The sequence below is a fragment of the Artemia franciscana genome, chromosome 5 (assembly GCF_032884065.1).
Source record: "Artemia franciscana chromosome 5, ASM3288406v1, whole genome shotgun sequence".
In the NCBI taxonomy this organism is placed as follows: Eukaryota; Metazoa; Arthropoda; class Branchiopoda; order Anostraca; family Artemiidae; genus Artemia; species Artemia franciscana.
Window position 1 is genome coordinate 37,628,595 of NC_088867.1, and position 24,742 is coordinate 37,653,336.

General features: G+C 36.3%; 1 protein-coding gene across 11 annotated transcripts in view; it reads left to right on the forward strand.

The window, feature by feature from the left end:
• The window catches only part of LOC136027364 (voltage-gated potassium channel subunit beta-2-like), a 210,845-nt gene that overhangs the window by 166,005 nt on the left and 20,098 nt on the right, over positions 1 to 24,742 (forward strand). For all 11 annotated transcript variants that reach the window (XM_065704534.1, XM_065704533.1, XM_065704535.1 and 8 more), the window contains one exon: positions 8,808 to 9,026. In XM_065704534.1, the coding sequence (XP_065560606.1) occupies positions 8,808 to 9,026 (219 nt within the window). The remainder of the gene's footprint in view (positions 1 to 8,807; positions 9,027 to 24,742) is intronic.

Below are 24,742 nucleotides of genomic sequence, written 5' to 3' on the forward strand. Positions count from 1 at the left end.
CTCTGAACAATACATTCATTTGCGAGATGCAGTTATAAATGACGGTAATACCACAAACGTTGGAAGATTAACAATTTTACCTTCGTCATATGCTGGCAGTCCCCGTCATATGCATGAATATGCTCAAGATGCTATTGCGTATGTTCGTCTCTATGGTCGTCCAGATTTATTTATTACATTTACATGTAATCAATCTTGGGACGAGATACTGCAGCTTTTACTTCAAGGACAATCGGCGGTTCATAGGCATGACATTACGGCCCGTGTCTTCCGGCAAAAGTTGAAATCACTGATAAACTATATAGTAAAACTTGAAGTGTTTGGGTCAGTGCAATGCTGAATGTACTCAGTGGAATGGCAAAAACGAGGTTTGCCACACGCACATATACTAATCTGGCTACATAAAAAAATTACTTCGAACGAAATTGATGATGTGATTTCCGCTGAAATACCTGATAAAAAAAATCAGGGGTTACATGATATTATTGTAAAAAATGTGATACATGGACCTTGCGGTGCACTGAACGAAAATTCACCATGCATGGCCAAAGGAAGGTGCACAAAGCAATTACAGAATGTAATTGTAAACATTACAATGTAAACAGCAATTACATTTACAGAATGGTCAACGTGTTTATTTCTCGAAAACCAACGTGCAACAAAGAGCCCTGAATCCACCGGATAGAACATTAACAGCTTTTTTTTCGCTTTGCAAAAATGATTCTTTTGCAAAAAAACTGCTGTATACTGAAGTGCCTTCGTATTACACGTGGAATACTAAAAATAAAGTATTTGAACGTCGAAAACAGGGTAAGTCAGTCGACGGCCAACCTACAATCTTCAAAGATACCACGATAGGAAGACTCTACACCGTTCACCCCAATCAACATGAATGCTTCTTTCTACGCCTGCTTTTGGTGAATGTACCAGGTCCGACATCCTCTGAGTATTTGAGAACTGAACAAGCCACAGGTAGAATCACATTGAACCACAAACAAAACGTTGTTTGATAAAATTGGTGGTACGTAAACAAATCAAAATTAAAAGGGAATAAAGAAACACGTTATTTTAGTGTTTCTCAAAATAGAAGGAAGTGAAATTAATACTGAGTTTTTTTTGTCTCTCAGGAGAATATAAGTTCTATAAAGGTTTTGATTTTGCGAAATAAAAATAAGGATGAGAAATTGAATTCATGTCAAAATTTCTTCATTCAGTTGAAATTTTTAGATTTCCACCCAATGACTTAACACGAAGAAAAAGAGGAAAAACTAAAGCAAACAGCATGAAAAATGTCTGAGTTAATGATGAAAAATAGCTATAAAACAAAAATGGACAAAATGAGATATTTGGTTAGAAAATATGCGACAAGCATCGTAATGAATTACAAATGACAATGATTAACAATACAATTTGCGGTTAGAGGGCATGTAATCACAAGCTCCACATTAAATCGCAAACAAAAAGGACGGAAATAAAACCCGCGGTTAGAAGAGAAGCAAAAGCGAGAATCACAACGAATCCCAGGAGAACACATATTTTGTAAAATTTATACTTCTTTTTTAACTGCGGAGGATAAAAAAGGAGGAGTTGAATTAATGCCAGTATTTTTTATTTCAATCGAAATTGTTGATTTGCCTCCGCATGAATTAAAATTAATGTATAACACAATAATTATGCTAATACGTAATTTTTAGAATTGTTATTTGAGAATATAATGTATATATCTATATATACAAAAATAAGTTGTTTGTCGAATGGCGTAATGTTTGTCCACTGACGTCATTATAAGGATTGAGTATTATGACGTAATGTATGTATTTTGTATGTTTGTATATGACCTCGAAGGCTTTGTATATGACGTCATTATAAGTATATAAGAAGGCGTTTCAAAAAGAAATTTTTAGTATAGATCTTAAAATGACAGAAGAAACAGCCGAGGAAGCTGCTCAAATAGTTAATTCAAAGAGAAATTTTAGTATAAATCCTACAATGGCAGAAGAAACAACCGAGGAAGCTGCTCAAGAGTTAATGCCAAAAGGGTTGCGGCTAAAAAATGCAAAACCACGCAGTTAGATGAAATCAACCTGGACAGCAAGAGTCAAAACCTATCAAAACTGAAAATGATAGCGATGACGATCGAGTTTGCGATTTTTACTTGGATAAGGTCATCAATGCCTACCAGATTTTAGTTAAAAAAAAAAAGGTTCGGCGATATGTATTTCATAGTGACGAAAGACAAGCCACGGTAAAACAAACCAAACAACTTGAAAGTGATACCGATGATAAAAAAAAAAACGACGTTGAAAGGACTATCGTTTCCCAGTTGCAACATCTTTTCCACAAAAATAATAATTTAGTGCTTCTGTTCAAAACAGCAATCGAATTGATGCCTACTGATACGAAACAATCAATGAAGTGGCAATCCTTATGGTCGGTGATCAGTTCTTACATCGAGATAATATTCTTTATCGGCAGAACAATCAGTTGACAAGAATTGCGTGAACTCATCGATGCTACGATGCCCTACAATATCCTATATTTTTTGGGATGGAGCCGACGGCTGTCACTTTAATATTAAATTGATAAATCCAGCCACTAACAAAGAAATGGATAAGAAATGCAGCGCAATGAAACATTATGCTTATAGATTAATGATTCGTCATTTATTACATTTACATATAATCCATCTTGGGATTAGATACAACAGCTTTTACATCCTGGACAATCATCGGTTCATAGACATGACATTACGGCCCGTGTCTTCCGGCAAAAGTTGCTCTCCTTCATCTTTTACAGAGTTATGGGAAAAATTCAAATCGCAAATGGCTGAGAATATACTTCACCGAATACGACTAGAAAGGTCAGATATGACCTTGGACTTTACAACAGAAATTTATAACTGCACTTTAGTTATGATTGAAGATTTGTGCTTATCTATTGCAAACAAACTTCTCAAGCATTAGGGAATGCCTTCACCTAATCATACTCCTTCTATTTCTACATGTTTAGAATGGGATCGTGTACAAAGTTACAACGCAATTGGTCTATTGTCATATTTTACAGACCGGGACACCGGGAAACAAGGAATATAAATGACGACCGGGACACTCAAATTCAAATTACAGACCAGGACACCGGGACACAAATGACAAGCGGGACACAGGGAATATAAATGACGACTGGGACACTCAAAGAGAAATTACAGACCGAGACACCGGGATACAAATGACGACCGGGACACAGGGAATATAAATGACGACCGGGAAACTCAAATAGAAATTACAGACTGCGACACGGGGACACAAATGACGACCAGGACACTGGGAATTTAAATGACGACGGGGAAGCGAAGCGCCACACCAACTGCTAGTATATCTATATACATAAAAATAAGTTTTATGTATATTCGTGTGTTTGTCGACTGACGTCATTATAAGGATACAAAATACATGACGTCGTAAAGCTCAATCCTTATAATGACGTCAGTCGACAAACACACAAATATACATAAAACTTATTTTTATGTATATAGATATACTAGCAGTTGGTGTGGCGCTTCGCTTCCCCGTCGTCATTTAAATTCCCAGTGTCCTGGTCGTCATTTGTGTCCCCGTGTCGCAGTCTGTAATTTCTATTTGAGTGTCCCGGTCGTCATTTATATTCCCTGTGTCCCGGTCGTCATTTGTATCCCGGTGTCTCGGTCTGTAATTTCTCTTTGAGTGTCCCAGTCGTCATTTATATTCCCTGTGTCCCGCTTGTCATTTGTGTCCCGGTGTCCTGGTCTGTAATTTATCTTTGAGTGTCCCGGTCGTCATTTATATTCCTTGTTTCCCGGTCTGTAACATATGACAATAGACCAATTGCGTTGTAACTTTGTACACGATCCCATTCTAAACATGTAGAAATAGAAGGAGTATGATTAGGTGAAGGCATTCCCTAATGCTTGAGAAGTTTGTTTGCAATAGATAAGCACAAATCTTCAATCATAACTAAAGTGCAGTTATAAATTTCTGTTGTAAAGTCCAAGGTCATATCTGACCTTTCTAGTCGTATTCGGTGAAGTATATTCTCAGCCATTTGCGATTTGAATTTTTCCCATAACTCTGTAAAAGATGAAGGAGAGCAACTTTTGCCGGAAGACACGGGCCGTAATGTCATGTCTATGAACCGATGATTGTCCAGGATGTAAAAGCTGTTGTATCTAATCCCAAGATGGATTATATGTAAATGTAATAAATGACGAATCATTAATCTATAAGCATAATGTTTCATTGCGCTGCATTTCTTATCCATTTCTTTGTTAGTGGCTGGATTTATCAATTTAATATTAAAGTGACAGCCGTCAGCTCCATCCCAAAAAATATAGGATATTGTAGGGCATCGTAGCATCGATGAGTTCACGCAATTCTTGTCAACTGATTGTTCTGCCGATAAAGAATATTATCTCGATGTAAGAACTGATCACCGACCATAAGGATTGCCACTTCATTGATTGTTTCGTATCAGTAGGCATCAATTCGATTGCTGTTTTGAACAGAAGCACTAAATTATTATTTTTGTGGAAAAGATGTTGCAACTGGGAAACGATAGTCCTTTCAACGTCGTTTTTTTTTTATCATCGGTATCACTTTCAAGTTGTTTGGTTTGTTTTACCGTGGCTTGTCTTTCGTCACTATGAAATACATATCGCCGAACCTTTTTTTTTTTAACTAAAATCTGGTAGGCATTGATGACCTTATCCAAGTAAAAATCGCAAACTCGATCGTCATCGCTATCATTTTCAGTTTTGATAGGTTTTGACTCTTGCTGTCCAGGTTGATTTTCATCTAACTGCGTGGTTTTGCATTTTTTAGCCGCAACCCTTTTGGCATTAACTCTTGAGCAGCTTCCTCGGTTGTTTCTTCTGCCATTGTAGGATTTATACTAAAATTTCTCTTTGAATTAACTATTTGAGCAGCTTCCTCGGCTGTTTCTTCTGTCATTTTAAGATCTATACTAAAAATTTCTTTTTGAAACGCCTTCTTATATACTTATAATGACGTCATATACAAAGCCTTCGAGGTCATATACAAACATACAAAATACATACATTACGTCATAATACTCAATCCTTATAATGACGTCAGTGGACAAACATTACGCCATTCGACAAACAACTTATTTTTGTATATATAGATATATACATTATATTCTCAAATAACAATTCTAAAAATTACGTATTAGCATAATTATTGTGTTATACATTAATTTTAATTCATGCAGAGGCAAATCAACAATTTCGATTGAAATAAAAAATACTGGCATTAATTCAACTCCTCCTTTTTTATCCTCCGCAGTTAAAAAAGAAGTATAAATTTTAAAAAATGTGTGTTCTCCTGGGATTCGTTGTGATTCTCGCTTTTGCTTCTCTTCTAACCGCGGGTTTTATTTCCGTCCTTTTTGTTTGCGATTTAATGTGGAGCTTGTGATTACATGCCCTCTAACCGCAAATTGTATTGTTAATCATTGTCATTTGTAATTCATTACGATGCTTGTCGCATATTTTCTAACCAAATATCTCATTTTGTCCATTTTTGTTTTATAGCTATTTTTCATCATTAACTCAGACATTTTTCATGCTGTTTGCTTTAGTTTTTCCTCTTTTTCTTCGTGTTAAGTCATTGGGTGGAAATCTAAAAATTTCAACTGAATGAAGAAATTTTGACATGAACTCAATTTCTCATCCTTATTTTTATTTCGCAAAATCAAAACCTTTATAGAACTTATATTCTCCTGAGAGACAAAAAAAACTCAGTATTAATTTCACTTCCTTCTATTTTGAGAAACACTAAAATAACGTGTTTCTTTATTCCCTTTTAATTTTGATTTGTTTACTTACCACCAAATTTATCAAACAACGTTTTGTTTGTGGTTCAATGTGATTCTACCTGTGGCTTGTTCCATGCTTTTTGCTCTAGCTTTTCAGGGTCATTCGCCATCTTGTACAATTTAATATGCAAATTAGACTCCAAAAACGATCAGAAATTGAATTATGAAATTCTGGCGTGAATTCAACTCCGCCACCCTGTTTATCTTTCACAGAAAATAATTTTTATAGAATTTTTATTCTCCTGGGAGGCGATCATCAATTTCTTAATAAACTTCACTTAATTCTATTTTGAGCTGCCCTAAAATAACATATTCCTTCCTTTAATTGTAATTTTAGGTTACTATTTTCGGAAATTTTTTAGAGCCTAATTGCCGAAACACTTTTTTTCTTGTGAATGAAGTCACGCTTATATGCATTTATATAGCAAAATATATTGTTTTTTCTATGAAGTAATTATATTGTTTCTCGTATATGTCACGCATTTTAAATTATACAAAAATGCGAACGAACCCGAACAGCTAAAGTAAAAGGCATGAAAACAATGTCTCAGGTAATTATGAACCTGAAAAGAAGCGCAAAGAAATCTGTCGCTAGAATATATTCTACATTGAGCATCAAACGAATCAACGAAAAAATGGTAAACGAAAATTATGCACAGCAAGACCTGTGATTAGAAGAAAACTTAAAATTAAAATGGATTTTTGGATCACGTTATTGTGGGCCACTCGAAAAAGAATTTGGTAATTTTAATGCTGAGATTATTGATTGCCTCTGTGATGGATAAACAGGATATTTGAATTGAATTTGTGTCAGAATTTTTCAATTCAATTATAATTGCCACCCTTTGCCGTATGTCTAAAAAATAGCACACTATTATACTAATGCGTAATTTAGATATTTTAGAAGGTATGTGCAATGGAATATGCCTTGTTGTAAGTCATAACAATTTAATTGATAGTGACAATCATATCTAAAACCAAAATAATCCACAACAAGATCTGCAGGTAGAAAAGAAAGGTAAAAAGACGAGGTAAAAGAAACGGTACTAGACTCTTAAAATCCAGACCGGCGGAGCTGATTTCCATTTCAAGGCCCTTGAGTCAGGAAGTGCGATGGAGGGCTGGGGGCCAAAAATTATGTACTTTGTCACACTCTTGCTGCTTAACTTCCCCGAATTTCTCTAGGTACCTATTTTAAACTGGGTAGACTCTGGCTGAGCCTGCAGAGTCACGTTATTGACCCCCGTCCCAAACCAAATAGCCGGCCACGCTAGGAATCGAACTCTCTTCTCTTAGACTATGCATTCAAAATCTAACGCGCAAACCAATTGGCTAGCACGGGTAGAAGAAAAGCAATAGCGAGAATCAAAACAAGTCGCAAACAATAATGCAGAACAAAATTTGCGCTTAAAAGACTTGTGACAACGAGCACGACAACAAACTACAAACGAAAATGATAGAAAGCGAAATATGTATTTAGAAGGCAAGCAACAGTGAAAATCACAGCAAATCGAAAACTAAAATGATGTGCAGCAAGATCTGTGGTTAGAACTGAAGAAACAGATAAATTCACAACGAACCATAAGCGAAAATGATGCGCACCGGATTCTTCGGTTAAAAGACAAGACAAAGTGGGAACCACAATGAATTGCAAACGAAACTGACGCACAATGAGATTTGCAGCTAGGAGACATAAAGCAACGAGCATGACAAATAAAATAGGAACCATCTTCCATGGAATGAAGGAACGCGATATTTTAGTACCACTCAAAAACAAATCAGTTCAAGTAGTGATGAGATTGTTAATATTCTTCTTGGAGAATACAAATCCTATAAAAGTTATGATTCTATGAATAATAAATTGGAAGCAGGAACTGAATGTACGCCAGAATATCTAAATTCAATTGAAGTTGCTGATTTACCACCAAATGACTTAAAACTATAGAACAAAGAACAAAGATACTTCTACTAATGCTTTAATTCAAAATCACATAATATAAAACCAGAGATGTTCCAAATGCCAGGGACCAAATTTTTATCCTATAAAAGTTATGATTCTATGAAGAATAAACTGGAAGGAGGAACTGAATTTACGCCAGAATATCTAAATTGAATTGAATTTGCAGATTTAACACCCTATGATTTAAAACTAAAGAACAAAGATATTTAAACAGATATAAAGCTATAATTCAAAAATCACATATATACAATCCAGACATGATCCGAATGCCAGGGACCGAATTGTTTTTTATTTCTGCTTGTTTTGGGTTTCACTTCTTTATCAATAGTGATATTTTTTGGTTTTACATTTGAATTCTCATTTTACTTTATTTTCACTTATCTTAATTTCTATTTAACTAATTACTTTTCTTTAAAAACTTCTTTGTGAACAAAAGTACCTTTTAAAGAATTAACTATAACAGGAGACAACCCATGCTTAGTGCTTAAAGAAGTGTTTTGCTTGGCGCTTCACTTTTATTCAGAATGGTACTCCAAAGATGACTATTCTTGAAAACTGGCTCGTTGATTCCCTTAAGAGGTAATTGGAAACGCTCTATTCTTGAGAAATTTAATAATGTTACATCAGGTCCCGAGTTTTAGAAGTTCCATGGCACCATGAATAGGGCATGACAATACCAAATCGTTTGTTTAATGCTCAGTATATCTAGGTAAGCACCTTCTCTGGTATTTGTTCCTTGAAGGGGCCTAATTTTTGTGAAGGAGGTGAAATACTTAAAGTCATCAAAATAATAATTATATAAAGGCATAAAGAAAATATCTAATTAAAGAAAATTCTGTCGATCCTGGCATTTCAGGAGATTTCGATCAAAATACGTTTTTCCCCATTGAACAAGCTAGTTCACAGGCTAAAAATCCCTTATCCTGGCTATACAACAGTTAAAATGAATAAAAATGTATCTTAAATCAATTGATTACAGGGTCCTCCTTGGTATGGTAGTGGGAATCCTCGCCACATTTCAGACGATGGAAAGAACAACAGTGATCGCTTAAGTGAGCTTGCTCTACTAGCAGAAAAGATGAATTGCACATCAGCTCAGTTGTCAATTGCCTGGGCACTAAAATGTGACGCTGTGCAATGTCTTTTGGTTGGAGCTGCAACCTCGAGCCAGCTTCATGAGCAAATCCAGGCCTTACAGGTAAAATACAAAGAAAATAGAAAACCAAATTAAAGAAATACAAATTTAGAATAACTAGTCTTACTAACTGTGTAGCAATAGTCAACTTAACTGGATTTTACGTTAAGGAATTTTTGCAATAAATTTTTTCCTTGTTTAGAATATCTGCTGAAGGAACTTTTCCTTTGGAATTTCTGCTGAAATATTTTTTTCATGATGTGAAATTTGTTTTCATGTGTCTATGACTGAAGTTTTCCTTTAAATTATTCGGTCAAATGTTTCCTTCTATGACTTTCTCACTTCAAATAAGCACTTAGCCTAGCTTTGCCAAGGATGTAAGATCAAAGTAAAGAAAGCAAATATATTTCCAGATTGGTAGTAGAGGAAATGGTAATATATCCGTCCACTCTTGCAGAATAAAAATACAAAGTTAATTTTTTTGGGTTCTGTATTTGCCCCATTTCGGTCATTAGGATAGGTTCTGCTTGACACATACGCGTAAATGATAAAACTTTTTGAGGAGATGTTTCAGTACAGGTGGTACACGTATAACCTTCTCCTTCAGTTTGAAATTAAAGATAGGCACATAGATTAGAATTTTGAGAAAGTGAATTGACACCTATCTTGAAAGTATAACGCTTCTCTCCAGTATAAAGTCTCAAATGGTCGGTAAATTACTTTTCTGAGATAATTGTTAGGGACAAATGCTACAATTGAATAGTTTAAGAATTAGTTTAGTTGTATTTGTTTCCGTCATTAAGAGCTCATTTTTCCTTATTTTTGCTTTTTATAGAAGCAAAAAGCTTTACTTTGATTATTAGATAATTAAATCTTATCTTTTAGTGTTAGAATTTCATTGAATCGGTTATTAACGGTATAGTTTGGGTCTCAAATATATTAATAGTGTCATCTGCCCTAGCAAATCTTGGAACAATTCAATTTACAATTTTTTTGGGTGGAGCTTATTCCGGTTTGCTAAACCTGACCTGAGGGAGACTTTTTAAAAGATTTTATTTAGTATATTTGGCTTTCTTTTTTTTATTCTTCGACATTTTGGTGCTTCATTTGTCTATTCAAAAGCTGTCTTATGTGAAACTTATGGTTAGATATGTTTAGTTTGCTGTTTCTTGGTTTCTCTGATAGGTTTCTTTGTCTATTTCTCTTATATTAGTTGACTATTTCAGTTATTTCAGTTGACTATTTCAGTTGACTATTCAAGGTCTCTTATATTAGTTTACTATTTCATGCTTTGGGTTGTCGCTGGTTTCATTGTGCGTTTCAATGATACATTGTTTGAAAGTTATGTTTTTGGTATGTTTAGTTTGCTCCTTCATGGTTTCTGTGGTAGGTTTCTTGCCATTCTAATGGTGCCTTTTTGAATGATAATAAAAGGAACACTTTTGAATAACTTGATAGTAAGATATTGGCAGTGGGGTAATGCGCAAATCTCAATAATCTAAGCTTAGGAGTGCAACAAGAAATAATACGATTTAAATCTGGGTTGCAGCGGTAGCTAGCAATCTTCTACTAAGAGACGATCACGTCCAACAGTAAAAACAGCAGTACCCCATAACTCCTAAGAATAGTGTCAGATCAAAATACGGAGTCTACTATTAGAACTGCACTGTCTGAAACCCTTATATAGGAAACTAACAGTCCAATGGCTTGAATAACAAAGAAAATCTATTGGCTTGAAAAACAAAAAAAAAATAGCTGCAACCGCAATATTCTGCATCGACAGCATCTTTTTTTCTGTTCTTTAGCTAGAAAGGCACTTTTGCTAGAAGGACGCTGGAACCTCTTAGAGAGCTGTTCCATGGCTCATTTTAAAGGAAATTGATGTATTTAAAAATATTTTGTAATTAACAAAAATAATTTTTACAATAGAATCAATTTTATACAGTTTTACAAAACATTTTTCATGTACAAGATTGATGAATGGTATATGGTATATATATTGGTATATGGATGTACAAAAATCTGAATAATCCAAGCTTAGGAACGTAACATAGAAAAAATGGTTTGAAATCAATAAAAGGAAGTCATTTGAATAGTGTGATGGTAATAAATTGGTAGAGGACTGTTGGCAAATCTGAATAATTTAAACTTAGGGGCGCAACATAGAATAATGTGGTTTGAAATAAATAAAGGGATGGGTTTCGAATGTTATAACAGTAGAAAATTTAGTAAAATTCTAGTTAGTTGACTTCTTGCTATCTCGGAAAGGGTTTAGGTTAGGAAAATGAAACTTTCAGGGATGAATCTACAGACTAAAGTATGTCCTGGGAAGGTATTTTGAAGCAACTACCTCCACTCCTTCTCCCTCTAGAGGGCCCTGACCTTTGATGACCTTTAAAAATATGTGTCTTATAAAAGTGAAACCTTGCAAAATAGATCTTCTGCTTAATTGAAGTACAACAAAATTTTTTTCAGCTTCATAATTTTGCTCAATTCCATATTATAAGGTTTTAAAGATATGCAAATACATTTCCTAAATTTTGAAAAAAAAACATTGATATGGCTCAAAATTCTACTCGAATAGCAGGAATTGCATTTTCCAGAACTAAAGGCAGAGAAAAAGCAACTAGTAACTGAAAATTAAGGCGAAATGTTGTTTTGTCAAAATTTTAATAGGTATAGACCTGTCATATAGGTAAATTTCAGGGCCCTCTAGAGGGAGAAGGGGTGGAGATGGGTACTGTAAAATACCTTCCCGTGACATACTTTAGCCTGTAGACCCATCCCTGGAAGTTTCATTTTCCTAACCTAAACCCTTTCTGAGATAGAAAGAACTCAATTGACTAGAATTTTACCAAAAATTGTTTCAGGGGGATGTTCTAAAATTCAAATTATCTGGGCTTAGGAGCACAATACGGAAATAAAGGGAGGATTTTAGATAGTGCTGTGGTAAGATTTTGGTGGATTGGAGTAAGCAAATTCGTAAAAATCCCTGCTCAGGAGTTTAATATTGGAATTACAAGGTTAGATAGGTCAGTGTGGAGTGACCCCTCTTTTGAGCTTGTTTTTATGGTTATTGATCATTAGTGGGGCATATTAAAAAAAAAGAAACAGAAAATTGAATAAAATAAAATCTAAAATTAATGAGAAAGAGTAAGGTAGAGGGGAGGGGATAAGTTCTTCACAATTATGATTTGGCTCAGTGTTCTTCTGAGGTTCATGGACATATCTGGCATTCCTTTCACCGTTAAGACTTCCTTTCCCTTGTTTTTGCTTCATTTACTCTCTTACGACCAGGTGTAGTCTTTTCTGGCAATTTTGGTGTCTTTCGAATGCTGTTTTAAATCAAATGACTAAAATTAAAGTGAGGAAGATGGAGAAAATTAAATGAGAAAATAAAAATGAATTATTTTGAAAGTAAAAGAAAATAATAATTTTGAATTACATTAAAAGGAAGGATAGGGGATATCTCGCACCCTTGTCTTTGTTCATGTACTTACTTAAGACCTGAACTATTTTTTCTGAGGTTCTTGGTCTTATATAGCCTCCTTCTGCCCCCAAATAAGTGTACAAATAAAATTAAAGATTAATATTAGGATGAGCTATTATCAAAGCTTAAAGAATAAAATTAAAATTCTCCGGAGGAAGGATTAAAACAGATAGCTTACAGATATATAAGAGAGTAAGAATTTTGTATTATGTTAAACCAAGAGATTGAAGAAATTTGCCTCCTTGTATGTAGTTCTATACTGGTTTAAGACTTTGTGCGGTTTGTTCCAAGCCTCTTGGTCTCATTTGGCCCTCTTTTGTCCCATGCGACTGCCTTTGCCTTCTTCGACTTTCTTTATTGTCTTATTAAGTGGAGTGGTTCTTCTCACCATTCTTGGTTTCATCTGGTCCTCCTTTAACCTATGTGACTTGCTTTCCTTTCTTTTCCCTTTTTTCACCTATGCATGGTGTGGTCCTTTTCAAGCTGGTTGGTCTATCTGGTCCTTTGTATACCCTATGAGAAATATAATAGAAAAAGGGAATCAATTTTCCTTTTCAAGAATTAAAATGTTGGAATGCTATTCAGTCTCTGACCTGTTAAGACCAATTCATTCTCTTAAAAGGATTAATAGCCCGTTTTTGAACAAACGTGGAAAAAGATCATATTCTGAATCAATTAGAGACTAAATTTATTCTGTTGTAACAAAATATTACCTGAATGAATTCGACCAGCTAACAATAGCCTAACGCGCGTCCGTACCTGCCTTTATGTATTTTTGTTCATTTATTAGCGAAGATTGATTGGAAGATTAAATAATGGAAGTGAATTTTCTATGACAAATTGAAAAAAAAGGAAAAGAAAAATTGAAGCTTTTATAATAGTAGTGCTGGACTGAGATTGATAAAAGCTGTTTGCCGTGGTTATGTTAAAAGCTTAGATAAAGCTTTTTAAGGTAGGTAATTTGCGATTTTTGGTTCCCCATCAACCCCTGTTTGTTGCTGTATTTAGTGTTAAGAATGGTTGGAAAAAGGAGGAAGGTCAAACGGGGAGAAGAAGCTATGGCGATTATACCGGCATCGGATAATTCAATGTTGAATGACTCCAGCTCGCCCGATTCAAGAGGAGTAGAAAATATTTCACTGAGGTCGTTAGCTGACAATATTAGCAAAATTTTGGCCACAATTCAGTCAAACACTAAAACTCAGAATGATTTATCTGGATCAGTTAGGTCCATTGAATCTCGATTATCACACCTTGAGAATTCTGTTGCTACCTCCCAACAGGAAGTCTCCGAATTAAAACCTAGAATAGCTACTGTTGAAAGTGAGTCAAAAATGATAAAAAGTAATTAATCTCTATTAGCGGAAGAAAATGTTTGTTTAACATCTGTGTTATTTTTATTGAAAGGGAGAACTATAAGAATAGAAAGCAGAGATACTGAAAAAAATTTATTACTTTGGGATGTCCCAGTTAATGATGAGGAATCAGCTAAAAAAATCTTTGAAAAAGTAATTACTGATGGAATTGGCTTGAATTTGGATTTTGAATATTCAGTGGTAGACATTAACCGTGAAAAAAAAAATATATCAAAGCGGAACTTGCAAGAAAAGAAGCCCGAATTCTTATATTGAAAAACGCTAAGATGTTGAAAACCAAGTCAATTTTAGAGCATTCATTTTTAGGTCTTCATTTAGTCTTGCAAGTGCGAACACCTCTTTCGATCTATTGGATTTTAAAGCTTGTTTTGGACTTGTATTAATTAAGAGCTGTGAACTTGAATTAATTCAGTGACCGCAGATAATTCAGTTGTTATTTCATAATATTTGCTATGGCTCAACTTGACCTAGATCCAGAGTGAATATATTTTTTTGGATTTTAAACCTGAATTAATTCAGTGGTTTAAACTCGGATTATTTCAGTGACCATAGATAATTTTTTGATTTCATATAATTAAGAAGCTTACGGGGAACAAGCAGAAGAGGGGAAGGAGCCTCCCACAAGTGACGTATTGTACCCGCCGGTATTAAGTTACCCATAAATTGCGGGGAATAGTTGAGGGGTCCTTACACTTCCCTTGTTCCTAGGTTCCTTCATTCATTGTGAATCATCCCTGTGAGATAGTTTATTCTGAATTAATTGACACTTGATTACGAGCTTGGCTCGCCCCTGCACTGATTTTCGGACTGGTTACTGCGGCCTGATTAGCAGCGAAAATGGATAAAAATAATATTGTTTGGAATGCGGTATTGAACTTTGTGTCAAGGTCAATGCTCGCTGGCATAAAACACCAGCTGAATGTAAGCCGTGCTGTGGAATTTTTCAGTAGAGATGACATTCTAAGTGCAAAAGAACTGTTGCTGTTAAAATCTGGTCTACCGGATCCCTTTTGCAAGTCTCTGAAAGATGATGAAAATGTTTTGGATATAGCCAAATTCTTTGTCAAGTCAGCAAGGGAAAATCGTGCCTTGCCTACCTTCATTATTTTTGAACCTACAGAAGTCCCGGCTTGTATGGAGGAGATAAATGCATGTATAACTACTAAAGTAAACGACATGTGTCGTCGTTTTGACGGCTTTATGGAACGTATTAACAAAGGTGAGTTCCATGTTTCTACCCAGACCAGCCCCTCTAGTGAACTTTACGCTCCGCAAAAGCTATCACACTCCGTCGTTGTAAAAAACCCTCCACCCTTGAAAACACCACTGGAACGAAAGAAATTTATCGAATCTGCATGTGGCGAAGCTCTAGACGCCACCAAAGTTGAACTAAGGCCTGGAAGGAACGGTTGGCGCATGGCTGTAGCTCACAAGGCTACGGTGGAAAAAATAGCACTAGCGATCAAAATAAAAATTCAGAATCCGATGCCAAAGTAAAAACCCCTTTGTACATAGGATTGATTAAAGGGATTCCTGTACACCTCGACGCAGAGGTAATTCAAAGTCTGGTTTCTGGATGTGAGAAAACCGAACAGTGTGAAAAATGACGCACGCATTCAAGCTTTATTTTCCAAGTCGTGAATCCCTTAATACTGCCACAAAACTGTCAATGAAAGTGGGCTTTGAAAGTTTTAGAATTCAAGAATTCGTCTTTCTTCCGAAACGTTGCTACAACTGCCATGAATCTGGCCATATAGCGGCCCAGTGCAAAAACGTATCGAAGTGTGCCCATTGTGCTCAAAATAACCATGGTGCAACGAAAGAAAATCCCTGCCAGAATGCGATGCGGTGCCTAAGCTGTACAAGCACCCGACACACAATGCTACCACGCTAGCTGCCCATCTAACAAGTCAGCGAAGTTAATGACCTCAAACGGCCAAAATGAATGAATTTTATATTGACAAGCGTTTCGTCTCCTGGAATATGAATGATAGTCTTAGTACCAAAATTACCGTGCTTGAACAGCTCTGCCTCACCAAAGAAATTATTTGTCTCCAAGAACACTTTGTGTCTGACGACAGTAGAAATATATTCAATGCCTTACCCTCACACATGGTCCATTTTGTACCAGCGAAAAAACCTAAGAAACGAGGGCACCCCTCGGGTGGACTTGCCAAACTAATAAGTGGGCATATTAACTCCGAATTGTTCGCTAGTTCCGACCATTTCTTAGCAGTTAGAGTTGGCGAGACTGTTATAATAAATGTGTACCTACCCACCGACTGCAGAGACGATTGCTCCAAAATGAAGTTTGCTCTAGCCTGAAAAGAACTGGGGAAATGTATGAATAAAATTAGCGCTTCTCATCTCCATTGGATTTTATTGGGGGACTTTAATTGTGATATATCCAAAGGTAAAAGCTCGCGTTCAGCTCTTCTGCTTAGTCTGATTCCAAATGAAAGTGCTCTTGTACAGAAAGCCAGTGACTTTACGTACATTCACCCTACCGGATCAGTTTCTAACCTTGATCATGTCCTTGTGTCTAGTAGTATTTTTAGTAGCTAATTAATAGTAAATGTGCTCCGTGAATTTTTTGTTTCTGACCATTTACCGCTATCGTTCCGAATCAGTGCACCATTTTATCGAATGCGCGTAAATCGACCTTCAAAATGGACAACAATCATTGAATGGAGTAAAACCGATTTGACTCAGTGCCAGTACTGGCTTGATAATCTGCTTTCGAAGATAAAGATACCTTTTGACTTGCTCCAACCATCAGTACCTATTCCCACGTCTGAAATTCGTCTAAAACTAAATATGTACTCGTCACTTATTTCGCATGCGCTACTACAAGAGAATCACACTTTGTCCCTCGATCCAGAATCCGTGCTGGGTCACTAGTTAAGGGCTGGTCTGGGAACCCATCCCTTGTTCAAGACTGCCAGAAGGCCAAAATTTGGCTAGGCATATGGATAGAATGCGGGAGACCCAAGAACGGCATAGTGAACCAAATGCGGATTTCCTCAAAGCGCCATTTTTCCAAAAACTGCAAAAATATAGAGCCGCTATTCGTTCTGATATTTCTGAAAAGATAATGAGTAATCCGACACTTCTGTGGAAAAGTTTGACCCGCAACCAGAGTGAAAGAAACGCTCCGTCAGCTCATATCTCTACTGAGGCCTGGCAACAGCATTTTTTGAAAGAGTTTTCAGAACCTGATTCCAAAGTAAAATATCCCCTTAAATGTGATCTCAATCGGATACTGCCAAAAACCACTGTACCCACGTTTATTGTTTCACTGTCTGATATTATGAATTCTGCGCAAAAAACACACGTAAATTTCCTACATGTACTTTACGTACATTCACCCTACCAGATCAGTTTCTAACCTTGATCATGTCCTTGTGTCTAGTAGTATTTTTAGTAGCTCATTAATAGTAAATGTGCTCCGTGAATTTTTTTGTTTCTGACCATTTACCGCTATCGTTCCGAATCAGTGCACCATTTTATCGAATGCGCGTAAATCGACCTTCAAAATGGACAACAATCATTGAATGGAGTAAAACCGATTTGACTCAGTGCCAGTACTGGCTTGATAATCTGCTTTCGAAGATAAAGATACCTTTTGACTTGCTCCAACCATCAGTACCTATTCCCACGTCTGAAATTCGTCTAAAACTAAATATGTACTCGTCACTTATTTCGCTTGCGCTACTACAAGCAGAGTCACACTTTTTCCCTCGATCCAGAGTCCGTGCTGGGTCACTAGTTAAGGGCTGGTCTGGGAACCCATCCCTTGTTCAAGCCTGCCAGAAGGCCAAATGTTGACTAGGCATATGGATAGAATGCGGGAGACCCAAGAGCGGCATAGTGAACCAAATGCGGATTTCCACAAAGCGCCATTTTTCCAAAAAACTGCAAAAATATAGAGCCGCTATTCGTTCTGATTTTTCAAAAAAGATAATGAGTAATCCGACACTTCTGTGGAAAAGTTTGACCCGCAACCAGAGTGAAAGAAACGCTCCGTCAGCTCATATCTCTACTGAGGCCTGGCAACAGCATTTTTTGAAAGAGTTTTCAGAACCTGATTCCAAAGTAGAATATCCCCTTAAATGTGATCTCAATCGGATACTGCCAAAAACCACTGTACCCACGTTTATTGTTTCACTGTCTGATATTATGAATTCTGCGCAAAAAATTAAGAAACCTTTTTCGAGGGGTACAGATAATATTTGTGCTAAACACATTCTTCTTGGAAGTCCCCTACTACTTTGTCACCTTGATCTCATGTTCCAAATGGTGTTCACAACTGGAATAATTCCAACCTCGTTTTCTTCTGGTCATCTTACTCCTGTTCCAAAAAAAAAAAAAAAATCGCTGAATGACTGTTCTTCATATCGCCCTATTACAGTTGCTACTACTTTCTGCAAGATTTTTGAAACACTCGTAATGCCAGAACTTACAAATAAATGCTACATGCCGCCATATCAGTTTGGCTTCTAAAAAGGCCTAGGGTGTGCCCACGCGCTTACTGCACTATCGTCAATACTTATAGATGCTGATAAGTCTAGTGATTCGCTCGTCCTAGGGAGTCATGATGTAAGTCATGCTTTTGACTCTCTGATTCACGCACAAATTCTCCTTGAGCTATATAAAAGGGGAGTTGGCACGTCTGCCTTTCGTGCTTTGTATGATATGTATAACCATCTTGCTGTTGTAATCAGGCTACCTGATGGGACCATAACACGTTTCGTTATTCCAGTCTGTCGAGCTGTCAGACAGGGTGCCCTTACCTCTCCAGTTGCCTTTAATAACTGTATCCTGAACGCCCAATCCAGCGCAGTTCCTTCATGTATTTTTAAAGGGATTGATGTGTCACGTATCACTTATGCAGATGATATTTTTAACCCTAGTCGAACAGTACAGTCGTTCGAAAGAAATTTTGCGATTTTAAGTAAAGAATATGCTAAGATTAACCTTACATTCAATAGAGAATAATCGGACGTGGTTCTGGTCAACTGGGTTGAAACTCGAGCAGGATTTACTATTAATCTCGACGGCGCGCCAGTTTCCCAAAAATCACAAATGAAATATTTAGGGCTTCCTATCGGTGACACTCTTAAAGCAACAAGAAGGCTCTTGATCCTTCATTTCCAACGTCGAACAGCAGCTGCATACGGAAGCTTGGTAGCAAACAAACTTCGACTCAACCGTAAACTGCTAGCGAAACTCCACAATGCTTTTGCACTCCCGAATTTCTTTTACCTTGCACCTTTATGGCGTACATTTACGATAACCGGGACGTAGGAGCTTCGGCGAATCTATTTCCGGTATGCCAAATACCTGCTTGCCCTTCCACCATGGTCAAGCAACTCCTGGGTCATTAAAAGATACGGCATCATAGACCCGGATGCTTCTATCAGAAAAAGCATAGAAGCTTATAATAGTAGAATTGGTCGGCACCCATGGAGAGCTATTTTGATTCAATGAATGTTTTACTTTTGTATGTTTTAATTGTTTTTAAGTAAGGTGAAGTGTTGCAATGTTTTTTGTGTAGTTTTTTAGGTCATTTTCTTTTTCCTCTTCTTTTATTCACATTTTACTCCGTTTTTCGTGTGTATTATAACGGGTTATAAATAAATTCAATTCAATTCAATATATTTGTGACGGATGATGCCCCGCAATCAGTCCGAGAACTTCGAAGAAAATTATTTGCTGTGAGGTCAAAATTACTCAACAGTGGAGTTAATCGTGGGGATGTTTGGGTGACGAAATCGATCACGCCACTTTTGTGTATACGCCAGTGTCCAAACACTGAGCCTCTAAAAGTGGCTGTTGACAAAGTAAATAAGGATTTTATGGATTCAGTTTTGGCGCATATCCCTCATAGAGTTGATATTCATAGGGGTGGATTTGGAAGTTCTATGGAAAAGTGAATTTTTTTCCTTATTTTTCAGTTATTTTCTGTATTTGATTTGTTTGAAGGTTGGGTTGGACGCGGGAAGGGATAATTTGAATGGAATGAAGGGTAGTAACAAAATTACGAGTGAAGAAAGTTTTTTGTATTCTTATTGTTCGAAAATTGTTCTTATTTTTGAAATATTCGTCTTTTTTCTCTTCTTCTTTACTTTTCTTTCCTCTTTTTGTCTTTACATTGGCTCACTGACATGGGATGCGAAATTATCATTGAATTTAGATTATGAATGATTTGAATATTTTTCAAGTCCCTGCTGGTAGGCTGGAGGAACTGGAAAAATATACTCTTGACATAAATAAATATTTTCATAAGTTTTCGTCACAAGACCAAGATTTGTCAGTTCCTTATATTGGACCTAAAAATAAATATTTACGTATTCATGATCTTCCACCTTTAAATAATCATATAAAACTAATGTCATTTTGGAATTGTAGAGGACTAAATAGCAGCCTAAATTTTTTGCATGATTTTTTTAAAGTATCTTCAACAGATGTCTTGGGAGTTTGTAAAACATTCCTTGACGAAAATAATACATTTCAACATTATGAAAATTATCGATTTTGCGGTGTTAGTTGCAAAAAAATCATGAGGAGGGGAGTAGGTATTTATATACGAGATGACTTTACATCTTCTTTACGTAATGATTTTATGATTTGGAATGTTGAGATGCTATTTGAGAGTTGTGTAGTAGAAGTGAAGTGATGGAAGAAATACGTTTTTTGGTAATTGTAGTATATTGGCCACCATCGCCTAGTCTTCAAGAGTTTTTAAGACAATATGAGTCATTGCTAGATGCTCTCACCCAACAAGACTATCCATTTTATGCAATGGGAAATTTTAATGTTGATTTAATGCGTCATAATGCTGTGAAATCTAATAAGGGAATGGCATTTTTGAACATTTCATTTTTGCATGGTTTGTTACTTACTACCGTCAAGAATTTGTGATAACCATGCAACTCTTATTGATAAAATTTTCACATCGCAAAATTGCTCTGATACCCATATTATTTCAAATGATACGTCTGAGCATTGTGTTGTTGTTTCTGACTTCTCTGGATCAGGAATGGAGCGTGGAAAGAGACCAAATAAAAGTTATAAGAGGGTAATTAACCAGAAAAAATAGATGAGATGAAAATAAAAATAAGAGATATAGACTGGAGTGATCTGTTAAATATTGAAGACCAAAATCAGTCAATTGCTTTATTTTATAGTAAGTTTAACCAAATATTTGACCGAGTTTGCCCTTTGGTATTAAGAAAAAGTCAGGATTTACCTCGTAAGCCATGGGTTACTCAAAGCTTGTTAAATATTATAAAAGAAAAAAATAGATCATATAAGGTAAAGATGCAATATCCAAATGAAATTAATATTGAAAACTTAAAAAAATATAAAATCGGTTAACTTTTGTTCTCAGAGAGGCAGAAGCAAAATATTATCAAAAGAAATTTCATGAATGCGATTCACCGCGGAAAACATGGAAAATAATAAATGAAAAAATAAATAATGTCAAAACAAGAAATATTCCATCCCATATTACAACTAATGAAGGAGTTAAAATAACGGATGAGAGAGTAATGGCAGAAGCATTTGCTAACCATTTTAGGAAATTTGGACGTGATCTGGTGGATCAAATATCTGATGGGACACATAATCATAGAAAACTAACTGTTGGGGTGGCGCTTCGCGCCACCCCAACACCTAGTTGGTGGGGCGCTTCGCGCCCCCCCAAGCCCCCCCGCGCGCGTAAGTCGTTACGCGCCATATTAGTTACGTGCCATTGTAGTTGTGTCCCTGTGTCCCACCTGTGAATATAGATAGATTTATATATGTGTTTCAAACTACGTAAAAATTGCGAATATACAACATTCTTGGCTTTCCCACTACTGGGAGCTTTCCGTTTCCAATTGCCAGCAATTGATCTGAAAATGTTTGACCAGAGTCATCGTTTTGCAATCGGACACGCATATTTGTAGTTAATTTTAATATTTTTACGTGTACCCATAAGTTAGAATTTTTCAGGCAAGCATTCATTTCGTCTGCAGGAGTTAAACTACGTAAAAATTGCGAATATACAACATTCTTGACTTTCCCATTGTCTGTGCATATACAAAGCCGTATGTACTAATAATGACGTCATATGCAAACGCTCTTTTTACAAACAAACAAACATGCATACACACAACTCGTTTTTATATAGATAGATAGATAGATAGATACAATACAAATTAACTGCGTAAAACTTGCGAATATACAACATTCTACGTTGTCCAATTGTCGCTGCATATAAATAGATTGTCAGGTTTACCGACCCTCAAACATGCAACGTACAATCGTCCATGGGAAAAACAATCAGTATTAAGATCTATACCACATTTTTCTAATGATTGACCTTGAGCTTTGTTAATGGTGATTGCAAATGCTAATCGAATTGGGAATTGCAATCTTTTAAATTGAAAAGGCAGATCCGTTGGAATCTGGGAATGCGAGGAATAAGAACAGCCTCACCCTCAAAAGGCCCTGTCAAGATTGTGGCCTCTTTTAGGTTTTCCATTGTTATTTTTTACGGCAAGTCGCGTGCCATTGCAAAGCTTTGGTGGGTTGATATTTCTTAAAAGTATTATTGGTACGCCTATTTTTAGTTGTAGCACGTGTGTTGGAAACCCTGAAAGATCTATGGAATTTAAAAATTCAGATGGATAATTAACCGCTTCATTTGGTTCCAAAACTGTGTCGACTGACTTGTAAAGGACTGCCTGGTCTCGAATCTTGGTCAAAACAATATTGTTGATTTCGTGGACGTCTATATTTTTGGGTGCGAGAATCGCTCTTTCACTTAGCCATTTATTATTTTTATAATTTTTTAGAATATTCGGAAATACTTTTTCAATCAATTCATTTTTGGACGTCACTAAATTACAGAAATCAGCAGGTAGTTAATTACGTCCTGAAATTGAGTCTACTGGGAGCTTTCCGTTTCCAATTGCCAGCAATTGATCTGAAAATGTTTGACCAGAGTCATCGTTTTGCAATCGGACACGCATATTTGTAGTTAATTTTAATATTTTTACGTGTGCTCATTAATTAGAATTTTTCAGGCAAGCATTCATTTCGCCTGCAGGAGTTGATCTAGGTATTATAGGTAATGTTTACCTGAAATCTCCCGCAAGCAATATTAATGTGCTGCCAAAGGGTTTCGACTTCCCTCTCAAATCTTTCAAGCATTGATCCAGAGCCTCGAGCGATTTTTCGTGTGCCATTGTGCACTCTTCCCAAATAATAAGTTAGCATTGCTGCAATACTTTACCCATCCCAGATGATTTGGAAATATTGCACGTGGGAGTTTCTGTAGAATGCAAATTCAGAGGCAATTTCAAAGCGGAATGAGCAGTTCTTCCACCAGGCAGCAATGTTGCGGCTATTCCGGACGACGCAATTGCCAACGGTATATCATTTTTTGATCGAATTGATGCCAGAATCAGTTTTATCACAAACGTTTTACCAGTACCTCCTGGCGCATCCAAAAAGAAAATTTCTCCAACGTTGTTATCGACACAATGCATTATCGTATCATAAATGTCTTTTTGTTCCGACGTTAACTTGGAAATGTTATTTTGTACATACGACAATAGATCACTCGTACTTTAACTTTGTTCACGATCCAATTCTACACATGTTGAAACAGCAGCGATACGGTTAGGTGAAGACATTCCCAAATCCTGAAGAGGTTTGTTTGCCATACGTACGCACAAATCTTCTATAATAACTAAAGTGTAGTTATAAATTTCTGATGTAAAATCAAAAGTCATATCTGACGTCTCTAACTGTTTTCGATGGAGTATATCTTCGGACATTTTTGACTTATATTTTTCCCATAACTCTGTAGGAGCTGATGGAGAGCAAGTTGTTAAAATGATGCCAAACAATGCACGAATTTGACTTGGGGTTGACGTTTCGCACGCGTCATTGATGCAGTTATCCCAGTGTTGGTCATTCTCCAATAAATTCAGAGCTTGGCATGCACTACGGTAAGTGTCATGTATAGTACCGTTTACAGTTCTCAAATACTCAAAGGATGTCGGACCGGGTACATTCACCAAAAGCAGGCGTAGAAAGAAGCATTCATGTTGATTGGGGTGAACGGTGTAGAGTCTTCCTATCGTGGTATCTTTGAAGATGGTAGGTTGGCCGTCGACTGACTGGCTTCACTATGAAATACATATCGTCGAACCTTTGTTTTTTTTAACTAAAATCTGGTAGGCATTGATGACCTTATCCAAGTCAAAATCCCAAACCCAATCATCATCGCTATCATTTTCAGTTTTGATATGTTTTGACTCTCGCTGTCCAGGTGGATCTTCATCTAACTGCGCGGTTTTGCGTTCTTTAGCCTCAAGCCTGTTTCCTTGCTGTTCTTTTGATTCCTCGGCACGCTTTCTTTTCTGACTCTCTCTATCAGCAGCAAGTTTTTTGGCATAGACTCTTTGAGCATCTTCATCGGCTTTTGCCATGGTAAGTTCATCAGTCATTGTAAACTTAAACATTAATAGATTTCTACGTGAACATATGTCTTAAATATCTTGAATGACGTCACCGTCAAAGCAAAAATGACGACAACTAATTTCATGACGTCAGTAAACACAGAAACATGACGTCACCTGATCCACAGACAGACAACTTATTTTTATATATATAGATATATTCCAAATAAATTAGATAAGACTATTTTTATGTACCCTATTCAGTTCTTGGAATTTCAAAAAGCTGTTACTAGTTTGAAAAACGGATTTTCGATAGGATGTGACGGTATGTCGGCTTCTCTATTTAAAGAATTAGCTGAAGTACTTAGTCAGCCATTTTATTTATTTTTAATTCTTGCATGAAAAATGGTCTTTCTCCAGTTTGTCTCAAAGTAGCTAAGGTTTTACCATTGTTTA